The 12200-nt window shown below is 36.4% G+C and overlaps 1 protein-coding gene across 1 annotated transcript in view; it reads right to left on the bottom strand.

Moving 5' to 3' along the window:
- The window catches only part of ppp2r1ba (protein phosphatase 2, regulatory subunit A, beta a), a 16911-nt gene extending 5990 nt beyond the window's left edge, over window positions 1–10921 (bottom strand). Inside the window, exons 1-9 of the mRNA XM_016558968.1 lie at window positions 10765–10921; window positions 9739–9829; window positions 9518–9618; window positions 9204–9436; window positions 7763–7910; window positions 7383–7538; window positions 5296–5410; window positions 3946–4016; window positions 2918–3052 (exon numbers count right to left, since the gene is read on the bottom strand). Of these exons, the coding sequence (XP_016414454.1) occupies window positions 2918–3052; window positions 3946–4016; window positions 5296–5410; window positions 7383–7538; window positions 7763–7910; window positions 9204–9436; window positions 9518–9618; window positions 9739–9829; window positions 10765–10842 (1128 nt within the window). The 5' untranslated portion in view covers window positions 10843–10921. The remainder of the gene's footprint in view (window positions 1–2917; window positions 3053–3945; window positions 4017–5295; window positions 5411–7382; window positions 7539–7762; window positions 7911–9203; window positions 9437–9517; window positions 9619–9738; window positions 9830–10764) is intronic.
- Between the last annotated feature and the right edge of the window lie 1279 nt (window positions 10922–12200).

Genomic DNA, 12200 nt, shown 5'->3' with positions numbered 1-12200 from the left:
TTCTGGTTTCCTGACGTATGTCAGCGCTGTTTATAACAGAATTCTGTGCAAAATTTGAATGATTCTCACAAGATCTCGCAGCAACCTTATCATTGTGTGGCGAATTCAAACGCTTCTCACTGGATCTCGCAGCACAGTTGCATCTGTGCAGTAACAGTGTCACAAAATCAACTTTGGCTCCCGAGTAAAGCTGTTCTGAGCTCGGACAAGTTTGTTTGCGTCGCAGTCCGAGCTGATAAACGGTCCGCGTTGCGCAGCTCAAACGAGTAGCGCAGTTTAGTTTCGCTTTCGTTTGCCATTTCTCAAATGCAACAGAAATGGCAGCACTTATGAGTTGGACAACGCAGTGGAGTGGACCGCTCACAAAAATTAGTCGCACCGGCAGAAAAAATTGTCACAAAATGCGACCATTTGGTCGCAGTCTGGAGCCCTGTTATACATGGACGCACGTGCGGTTGCCATACTGTATTAAAGGTTTAATCAGGATAAAACCGTATATTTAAAGCTAACAGTTACAGAAGCAGTAGCATTTACAAATAACAGCGTATCTAAAAAGTATGAGACAACAACAAACAAAAAAACATACCATTAAGAGCCATGCTTGCACAGGTTCTGCGCGATCCTCTTCACTAAAATACTTTGGCTCCCGAGTAAAGCTGTTCTGAGCTCGGACAAGTTTGTTTGCGTCGCAGTCCGAGCTGATAAACGGTCCGCGTTGCGCAGCTCAAACGAGTAGCGCAGTTTAGTTTCGCTTTCGTTTGCCATTTCTCAAATGCAACAGAAATGGCAGCACTTATGAGTTGGACAACGCAGTGGAGTGGACCGCTCACAAAAATTAGTCGCACCGGCAGAAAAAATTGTCACAAAATGCGACCATTTGGTCGCAGTCTGGAGCCCTGTTATACATGGACGCACGTGCGGTTGCCATACTGTATTAAAGGTTTAATCAGGATAAAACCGTATATTTAAAGCTAACAGTTACAGAAGCAGTAGCATTTACAAATAACAGCGTATCTAAAAAGTATGAGACAACAACAAACAAAAAAACATACCATTAAGAGCCATGCTTGCACAGGTTCTGCGCGATCCTCTTCACTAAAATTCTCTGGGTCTCAATCGGGCTCAAATTGATAAGCAATATAGACGATGCCATTGTTTACAATACAACCAGAGCAAATGCCGCTTAGGTGAGGGGCGGGACGTTTAGACGCACACTAGAGGCGGTTTAGCCAATCACAACACACTGGACTAGCTAACCAATCAGAGCCCATCCCGTATTTCTGAGGGAGGGGCTTCATAAAAGCAGGAAATGATCAGTGCGTTTATAGGAGAAGGGACAGAGCGGTGTGGAATAAAGGTAAATTATGTGAAAAATAGTTTATAAAAAAAAAATATATATATATACATATATACTAAGCATTAACACGTTAGACTGCACCCCATAAACACAATCAATAAGCACTATAATAGTATATAAATACTAAAAATACTCTCTCTTATACCATTTTCCCAACAAATAAAATTGCAGATTTTTTTTTTTTACTTTTATTTGTAATTGATTCAAAATGATTCACCAAATGGTTTAAATGATTCATTAAACTGTCCCAATCAAGCAATTTGCCTGCAATTATAACAGCATGTTGCACTGTAGGTTAATCTCTGCATGCAGTCAGCAAGAATGTTAACCATTAAATACCAGTGTATCATTGCACAGCATCAAGTTTATCAAAATTCACAGGCTGACAACTATGACAGGATTTTTCTTCTTTTTGCAGAACAACAGCGCAAGAACTGACACAGAATAGAAAAATGCTTCCTGTCTTAAAACATGGATCAATGCACGCTGCAGTCCAGGTGGCTTTGTTCTATTTATTTTGCACAGTCTGTGTGACTGACAGATGTTCAAAGACTTCTCCCAAGCAGCTTAAAGAAGAGCGATCGCAATACAGACAGCAGCAAGCAACATAAAACTCCAGTAAATAAAGAGATGAGACGCGAGATAGTGCCACACACACCCATTCATCTCTCACTTCAATGCTTTCTGCTTTCCACTAAAAGGCTAGCATTAGCAATGCCTCAACTCGACAGGATCAAAGTGAGCAGTTGCACAGAAGTATCATCTGTGACTGGAACATGACGCAAATTACCTCAGCCAGACCTGTGCTGTCTGTCTCTCTGTCACACATAGGCCTGTCGCAATAATCAATATATCGACTTATCGCGCAATATATGTACATGACCTCAATAATTTTTGGTGACGCAATATATCGCCCATTATATTTAATTAAATTAATGCCACCATGTTTTTTGCATTCCACTTGCGCCTGTGTCTTTTGTAGCTTCTCGTACATAACGCGGTGTAGTCATGAGGTGCTAGTTCAAATTTAAAAAATGCTTCTACAAAAAAAGTTTCATCTGCAGATATGATCTTGTTTAGGGATCTGTGCCTTTGTGCATGCGGACATCTGACTGATAAGTAGTGATTGTGTTTTGCAGCAATAGAGTGCACTCTGTAATTTACAGAGAAAAGAAGGTCAGGGAAAAATCTGTAGATGGAAAAATCTTCATACAAGTTCTTTGTGCAGTTTTCTTTTTTTCTACTTGTTACTTTGCACTTTTTGTTAGAAATAGTTTATTTACTATTTATTCAGGTTTTTTAAGGTATCTAATATTTTGATACTTAATTTCTATTATCTAAATATTCTTAAAAATTAAAAGTTTGTTGTCATTTGGAAGTGTGTAGGCCTTCTTGCATTATTATGTTGTTACATTATGATTATATATTCAGTGGCATAAAATGGTCTTTAAAATGACAATAATATCGCTTATCGCAATTATTTCTGGTGCAATATATCACACAACAAAAAGTTATCGTGACAGGCCTAGTCACACACACACATAAACACAGCAGGCTTACCTCATCTTTGAGCTGGGCCAGGAAAAGGGGAAGCAGGTGCTCAATGGTGTTGTCTTTGCCTAAGATGGTGGAGAGACCCATAATGACTGACGCCAGAGCAGACTTCACATGCTGATTAGTGTCTGAGACAAGTTCCTATTGACAAAGGAGCAAACAACACATTGCCATCAATGACTATCAATGCTTCAATAAAACTCTCAAATAATCACGTATAGTGGTCGACCGATATATCGCCAAGGCCGATAAATTTTCTGTTTGGCCGATGCGTTCGAGACTTTTATTTTGACGGCGCGCCTGACTTTTATTTAGACGGCGCTGAGAGCGGCAGCGTCTGAACACAGGCAGATATATTTGGGCTATCAGTGGTCAGGACTGTATTTTGGTACTGATTTACTGTTTTAAGTTTGTTTTTAACTCAAGTGTTACATAATGTCAAGCTTTTAATTTTTTCAGATGTTAGACTGTTAAGAATCTTGCTATTGGATCGCGTCTCTCTGGTTTCAAATGAAAGGAAAAGGAAAATCAATTAAGTACTTTTGTATTGTACTGAATTCCCTGGATTGTGCAAAAATATGCACTGAATTTCCAGCAAAAATAACCATATTAAATATGTTACACTGCATAAACAACCATAAAAAAAAAAAAGTTTAAGAGGTTTTAAAAAAAGGTTCAACATAAAAAAGGTTCAACAGAGGTTTGAGTCTGCACAAAGTCATTTTCACCAGAACACTATGCTTCTTACAATACAGGAGAAAACAGTGATTGATATACAGTAAACGCGAGTTTTGCTGCAGGCAGTAGGTCAGAGCACAGACACAATGCCACACTGTTAATCTGATCTTGTTTAAGTCTTAGACGCTTAGAGAACAGATGCTGACTCAAGAGTTATCTGCCAGTAACTGAACCAGGATTGGAACTGTGCACCAATTTAATGTGATGAGCACTGGAACAATGATGCACAAGTGATCAGTCTGAAATGTGACACATTGCAGAGATGTTGACAAGTGCTTAGTGAAAAAGCATTTTACCTTAACACAGGGGAGAATGTGTGTCATGATGATCGTCTCTCTACTGTCCTCTGGCAAATTTTCACAGAATTCTGAGGACAAGAAAAATAATCAATGAGAGTCATCCCAATGCAAACATTTCAGTAGCCAATACCAGTGAAATTTCATGATTATCAGAGAAAAACACTCTTAAGAGCAAATTTACATATTAACTCCAGACTAGATGGAACTTTAGACACATGCAGTCTTTGAACCACAGTTTGAAATGCCTGCTACAAACGAAACTCAAAAAAAAAGCTGTTTATATGACAAAATATTAAATATTTTATTCCTTAAGCGAGGAACTGACTACACAAAAACTGAAAAAATAAAGGCAATTTCAGCAAATTCTAAATATGTATATAAATTACAGTATTTTTCACAACATGTAGGTTTTTGTGAAACCTAATCAAATTTTGTTGCTTTGAAGCCTGAAATGAAGACGGACACAGTTTTTGATTTATCCAGCTGTATTTACTCAGTGCAACTCATAACGTCAAGCAAAAGATGTAACACCAACATGTCAGAATTATTATTATTTTTTTATTATTAAAAACCAGTTTGAGTTGGAAAAAGGATCACCCCCTCCTAAAAATGACTTGTAAATTCAATCAGGTGTAGCTAATCACCTTCTCAATGGCACACAAAGCCATTTGACTTCCAACTGTGATCAGCTGTGCTCATTTTGATCAGCTCAGCATGAAAAGAGCTTTCCTGGAGCATTTCAGTCATTGGTAGTGCAACTGAAGCAAACAATCAATTATGGGTGGCAAGGCACTGTCAAAAGAATCACGATGCCGGTTCAACATCGTGTATCGTCTATCGACCCAACCCTAATGTGCAAAGTGCACACATTTGAATTTGTGCTAAATATGAGAGATATGTGAGCCCAAGTTTATTTGTACAGCACATTTCCAACATGCAGGTAGTTTCAGTTTTACTTTAAACAAATATGTTTAGGCTTGGTGTTTATAATAAACGTCACTAGAATTCATGTTCTATACTTATATTTCTAATTTCTATTCTGAATGTCCATTCAATTTAAATGATTTCTTGTGAAGTGAGGGGAACTAAAATACATTTAAATAAAAAAATTTTTACCAGTTTTTCACGTTATTTTTGAATGTTATAATAAAATGTGACTTATACACTTGTGCATTTTATCAGTTTTTTTTTCTCTCAACAATGTAATTTTGACCTATGCGACTTGTGCAGCTTATTTTACTGAAAATATCTTAACTATGATTACTTAAACCTATTACGCAAATTAATAGCAGAGGTACTCAACATTATTTTCACATATTACATGGCTGCTTTGGGGTCTTCACTCACCTTTGACTTTATTTGCAGCAGCAGCGCGAACTTCAGCCTCACAGTCTTTCAGAAGATTCTGGAAGGCTGGCACTAGGTCATTCTTTGTGATTTCTGGACCCACAGCCTTCTGCAGCTGTAAATTCACAGAGACAAGCATGTCACTTCACATTTCCATTTCACAGTAGCACTTCAGCGTTTCCTGCAGACTCAAGGACAAAGGCACTTCCGGTGCATGCTAGGATACAATCAAGGCTATTCTAGCACTGTTCATTAAATGTGGTACAGGCACAAAAATGCCTGATCATTGCTTTTTAACCCAGGATTTTGCTAGGTATTTCTAACTGCATTCAACATTTTGTTTCCTTTAAAATATCTAACATTTCAAGTGGCCCAGGATAATCCAAAATCATTCCATGACATGACAAAATAATATTGAAAGGAACTGCATTTAGGTCAAGTTGCACAACAATGAGCAGTGTGCATCACAGCAGGATTATAGAGACCAGTGAACTCTTTTGAGGTGGCATCCTGAAACTGTGATCTAGCTGTTGAACCTTAGCAGGGAAGAGGTTTCCAGGTAGCTTATATAACATTAGCACTATAAAACAAAGATAATGGGTGCACAAATTCACATCACACAGAAGTGACTGCTGCATCGCTATTCAGTGGTAGAGCTCTGCAACTACTGAAACAACCTCATGAACCACACAAGATTTAGTAGTTTTTATCAGTCTGACAAGTTCATTATTGGATCAACTGTCAAGAGTTGTTACTCCGCTTATATTGCACTCACTTAAGCCAAGCTTACAATACGAGACGCTTGTCACCTTTGATGTATCAGTCTGCGACATGAATTTGCGGATCGCAGTGTGTGCCCGCTGTACTTGTAAGGCACACACAGAGTAGCAGTCGCTTCAACAGACTGCAGATTTGTTTAAAAATATAAATTCCACAAATATATTAAAAAGCACAACCATTTTCAGCTGTGATAAGAAATGTTTTTTGAGCACCAAAACACTGGAGTAATGGCTCCTGAAAATTCAGCTTTGCCATCACAGAAACAATTTACATCTAAAAAAAGATAATAAAATGGAAAAGAGTTATTTTCAATTGAAATAATATTTAACCATATTACCGTTTTTAAATAAATGAAGTCTTGGTGAGCATAAGATACTTTTCAAAATCCTACCAACCCAAAACTTAAACAGTAATCAGGGCTCTACAGTGTGACCATTTCAGTCGCATTTGCATTTTTTCAGTGTACAGAGCTTCGTTGATTATAAATGTGAGATCGCGATGAGCTAAGATGAGTGACAGCTTTTAATGATTTTTAAGGGAATTTGTAAATGTGATACTGATTTAATACAACAGTTCAATAAACAAGAAGTTAATATTAAGTGACTTACATTGTCTGACTATAACATTATTGTCTGATTTTGCTCTATTTCGTCGTCGAAAATAGTTTAAAACAAAGACACAGCGGAGCCGCTGCGCATCTCCATTCAAACACAGCGGTGTTTCGTTTATGAATGAAGGGGTGTTTTTAAAGGAATCTAATGAGTCAGTGATTCATGATTACCCATTCATAAAGACTTGCACTTGCTTCATTCCTGAATGAATTTCGAATATTTTGCTGTATGAATATTTGAATATGCAATACACCAAAATAAAGATCAGAGCCTCTACTTTTAAACAAAAAAAATCAATTTTATTCTAGCTTAAAGCATTCTTTTTTTTAAATCAACACTTGAATATAGGTAGGTTTACATTTACAAAGGTAAAAACAAAATTCCACTGTAAATCACTTTAAGGAGTCAAATATCACCTCGTAAAGGGAAGGCTAATTTTTGATAAATTTTGGATTATTGATTAGAAAGTGCTCCTAATTTTTTACGTGCTCCTAAATTTTTGAAGTTAGGAGCACAAGTGCTCCTAAAAAGAAAAGTAAGCGTACAGCCCTGGTAATGTAGTTATGCCCATGATGAGAACTATGAGTGGGGGCCACCCCACTGCATGAAAATGGAATTCTGTAAAAAACACTAGGATTTTCCAATAAAATTCAATTACATATAATGAACTTCACGCATGATTTGCTTTTGGCTTACATCGGAGAATTTGTCTGCAACCATGTAGCGAACCCTCCAGGATTTGTCTTCTGCTGCCTGGCGCAGAGTGGGCATTACCAGAGCTTCCAGATCCTCTTGAGGCAACAGAGTGGCAATACTGACGCCGGCCTCCACAGCCAGGAGACGAACAGAGTCCTACAGTGATGTAAATGTTTGCATTCAGATGTCAGAAGAAAACACTTTGATATTTACCATTCAACTCTGCTCCAGCATTGAGTTACATAAACACAATGAAAACCTTTCAAGCCTCCAATGGTCTTGTCATGCGACATGTGCTCAGAACCTTTATGCTGTGGTTTGAGTAATGACGGAATTAAGAGTCAGTGTGTATATTTTAGTGAGTATTACTGAAACCAGACCTGTTCATCAGATGCCAATGCAGTGAAGAGAGAAATTATGTCACTCTTGACATACTCCAGCTCCAACACTTTGGCAAATTCACCCAGCTTGGAGGCGGCTGCACGGCGCACCATGGGAGTATCATCAGAACACAGGGTACGGAAGTGCCTGAGGAGAGATGATATACTTGTTAACATGTTTCCAATTAAACGGAAAATGAAGACGATGAGGTAGTGATTTTCCTTTCCACTTGTTATTTTAACATTAACACTCTGTAACTATAATTACGCTTAATCTAAATAGCTATTCACACTGAGAGTGAATAATTACCACAATAAATAATACATTTAAGCAATACATTCCTATGGACCCATTCACACCATGGACAAAAACGTGTCTGACGTCAGAATGTGTAATATGTTCAGTATAAAACTCAATAAGATATAAGCCAGCTGGAACCCTGTTTTACAGCTGCTGATATTGTTAATACAAAGAATATGCCACATCGAGAGAACGAAGTGATGTGAAAAGTGCGAATGCATTTGATATACATTTATACTGGTGTGAATATTATGAAATCTGTTAAAACATGGCCGGATCATGTTTTACTCCAAAATCAAAAGAAATACATTTTATTTCGCTTACAGTAAATTATGTCTGCTTTAGCACCTTTTTTTCATTGTGACATTATTTTCATGACAATTAAGCTCATTTTCACTAAAATTCTCACTGTAATGCAAAGGAAAATTGAAATATCAATACTTAAGATTTTAAAGGCAGTTATTTTTTGCACTGTCTTTTTTATTTCTGCTGATCTAAATAAAATGATTGCATTACATTAATCTTTTTACTGCAATATAGTAAAAACTATTAGCACATTTATATATTTGCCAGAATTAACAGTAAAGAGAATCCCTTTTGTGGTTTAGGGTAATTACTAAAAAAAAAAAAAAAAAATTAATGGTCATATATATAATTATATATTTTTTTTAGATTCACCCACCTACCTAGCACCTTATATTACAACAGCTATATAATTTAAATGCCAGAATTTATTTCATTGTCATTTTTAATTTATGCGGATTTAAATTAAATGATTGTACTATATTAATGTTTAAAAAATAATTACTACATTTAGGAATTCGGCTGAATTTTTGATTAAAGATTACGAAGACACAAGAATGTAAAAAAAAAAGGAAAAAAGTGCACAGATAAGTCAGACAGTAATAAATACTGCAATATATTCCATTTTAAAAAAAATAACTGTTAATTTTGAATTCATAGTGACTTAAAAAAAAAAAAAAAGTGATGGTAAAGTGAGTGTAATCTGCATTGTTAAATTTTTTAAGTGCTTTCTCAGTGTGCTCTTGGTGTGAACAATCCTGTTTTAAATGAATCACCGTTTCCAAAATAAAAACGTAGTATTATAGCAAAACGCTTCTCATAAGATGTTAAACTTACTGGCGGATCTCAGCTTTGACTGTACTGGAAACTCGTGGGTAGCAGACACTGAAGAGTCCACAGGCAGAGGTACGTGATGTGAACCAGTCACCGCTGGCCAAACGCTTCACCAGAGGCTCAAAGTGTACTTCCAGGTCCACTGGAGAGTGTTCATGGGAGATCTTCCGCAGAGACTCCACTGCCTTGTCTCGCACCACCGTCTCTTCAACTGTAGCCAAACTCTCCAAAGGGGGCTGAAAATAAACAACACACAAGTCAGCAAGTAACAAGCAAACAAATTCAAACTCAGTATGAAATCAAGTCAAAAAGCTTACAAGGAGACAGTGCACATATTCAGGGCCTCCAACCAGCATGGTGAAGTTCCCCAGTTGTTCAGCAAGAGCAAGCAGTACTTCATCCTCATCATAGATGGTATCTGATCAATCAGAAAATGAGAAATTTAGTTATGCACAAGAACAGTTTACTACACCTAAAATAAATCTGTTATACTCATATTGGATAGGAAATAAGCCAGCAGTCCTTAAAAAAACCGTACCTGTGAGGAAAGGCAGAAGTTCCGTGCGTGTTCTTTCGACGCCCAGAGCTAAAGCAATGGTGGACAGTTTCTTAATGCTGTTCAATCGTAACTACAGGGAAAAAGGCAAGAAATCTGTAAGAGGAGAGTATATTTGACAGCAAAGCAGACTACTGGACTACGTTTACAACTTATAAACTCTAAAATTATGGTTTGATAATCCATTGAGACCAAAAAGACTAGACCATTTATTTATTCTTGATTCCAGTCCGATAATTAGCAGCACAGCCCTGTATTTTTTTTAACAAGAGGGGAATGAGCTCACCTTATAGTGACTGTAGCTAATAATCACTAATTGGTGTATTTTACCATTCTAAACAAAATATATAATACACATTTAATACATTAAATATGAATTAAGTTAACTAATACATTTGAAGTGTCACTGAATTATCTTCTCGTCGCTACCGGTTGCTGGATGAGCTTTTCGCTTAATAAGTGTCAGTGTGTCGTTAATGTGTTCACATTGCAAACTATTCAACATTTGAGTCATACTTAGTTTTGTAACGAAATGTTGTGATTCTCTATTAAAATTTTTTTTTTAATGCTTGAACTACAAATACAAAACAAAAGTGCCAAGGGTATACACACAAAAAAAAAAACATAAAAAGTACATCTCGATTTAAATAATTAAGCGACTCAATGACATACCACAGTTAAATCACAGAACTAGCCGTGTTAGCAACCGCACAAACTACTCTGCGTAACACTGTATTTACACACGAAACCAAGTCATTTTACACACACCTAATAATACATTTGGGTGTGCTAAACGGCACGTTGTGGCTTTATCTGTCTTTGAATTTGATATATAATCCTGTAGTTGTCTTGATTGCTGAATTATCTTCTCGTTGCTAGCCGGCTGGCTAAACTAGGACAGGCCCACATTACTGGTTGCTGTTAGCTACTGCTGTCCATTCAAGCCTCTACGCGTTCGAGTCTATTTCTCAAACTAGAACTTGGTGTTAAAATACGTATTTTGTTTACCTGAACATCTTCATTTCTTAATTCGTCAATTAGCACGGCAATAGGGTAAAGAGAGTCGTCGCTGTCTGCTCCCGCCATCTTGAATGCTAAAGACTGCTTAGCTAGTTCCTGCTACGGGGTTTCTCTTCTCACTGCGCCCAGCTCAGCATGAGCTCGAGATACGCGAACCACAGCACACTGACTGTAGTCACTTTATTCACTAACACTTTCAGACAGGCTAGACATTCACAAACACAAACCATTTTCTGCAAAATAGCTGGAGTGATTCACTACCAGAGTAAATGTAATACCATGTTTTTGTGTATACATAGGGCTAAATACTAGCAACAAAACACCACAGTAGCCTACTTCTACAACTGGTCCAAGAGGTCATTGTGTGCGATAATCATAATTTTATGATTAAATGTTATTAAATATTTATGCATATTTATTCATCCAATATAGTTTGAGATAAAATAATTCATGCGTTTCATTTATTATTGAATAAGTGTAAGCCCATTATTTGGAGGTAACAGCTGTGGTCAAAAAGGGCGTCAAAAACATGGTTTGGCAAAGATGTAGTATATTCTAGGAATGATAATAATATATGAATTGCTGTCCATAATTGTGAGGACGTAGATTTGTTGGGAAGTAGCCTATGTTGTCTGACATTTTCTCTTCCGATCATCATGGAGATGTTTTTTTTTTTTTTTGCAAAAATTCTTGTACAGTGCCAATACCCCATATGTTAACTGAAAGAGTGTTAATAAAATATATAAGAGCTTACGAAATATGTCAGAGGTTATAAAATACTCAGAAAGTGATTAAATAAACACAATTATTTGCTAAAATAAACACCATTTGTTAAATTGGTTATTTTGAATAAGTGTATTTAAATGTTACTTAAAATATCTAGCTATCGGTGCCTTGGTGGCAAATTCTATTATTAATCACTATTTGTTCCAATCTGGGGTATAAAGGACTTTGTAATTTCCCATTTACATTCTTTTTTATTAAAACCGTTTTCTTTTTCTTCTTTTTTCATTTTATATATACACAGTTGATGTTTCACTATTGTTGAAAAGTATGTTGAGGAAGCATTTCCCATTAATTTTTTTTGTAAATAATGAAATAGGACACTACCACCTACTATTCTGCAGTAATAGTATGCTGAGCAGTGTGCTCAGTATGCACCTATTTTACATCTGCTAAAACATTCAGTATGCAACCAGAGTTGCACACTATAAGAAATATTGTATCCCACTATGCACTGTACTCAACTTGACCTTTCATTTCCAGTGTCATGAATGAGCCAGAATGATGTTTGACATTTATTTGTTCTCTCATCAGTGTTATTATTATTATTAAACAAAAAAACTTACCAAATGGACATTTAAAAATTATAAATACTAAAAAATTAAAACGAATAAAAATGAAATACAACAAAATTACAAAAA

This window comes from Sinocyclocheilus rhinocerous, unplaced genomic scaffold, assembly GCF_001515625.1.
Source record: "Sinocyclocheilus rhinocerous isolate Xijiao unplaced genomic scaffold, SAMN03320098_v1.1 scaffold1279, whole genome shotgun sequence".
Taxonomy (NCBI): domain Eukaryota; kingdom Metazoa; phylum Chordata; class Actinopteri; order Cypriniformes; family Cyprinidae; genus Sinocyclocheilus; species Sinocyclocheilus rhinocerous.
The sequence above is the reverse complement of the archived record's forward strand: the minus strand, read 5'-3'. Positions and strand labels throughout refer to the sequence as shown.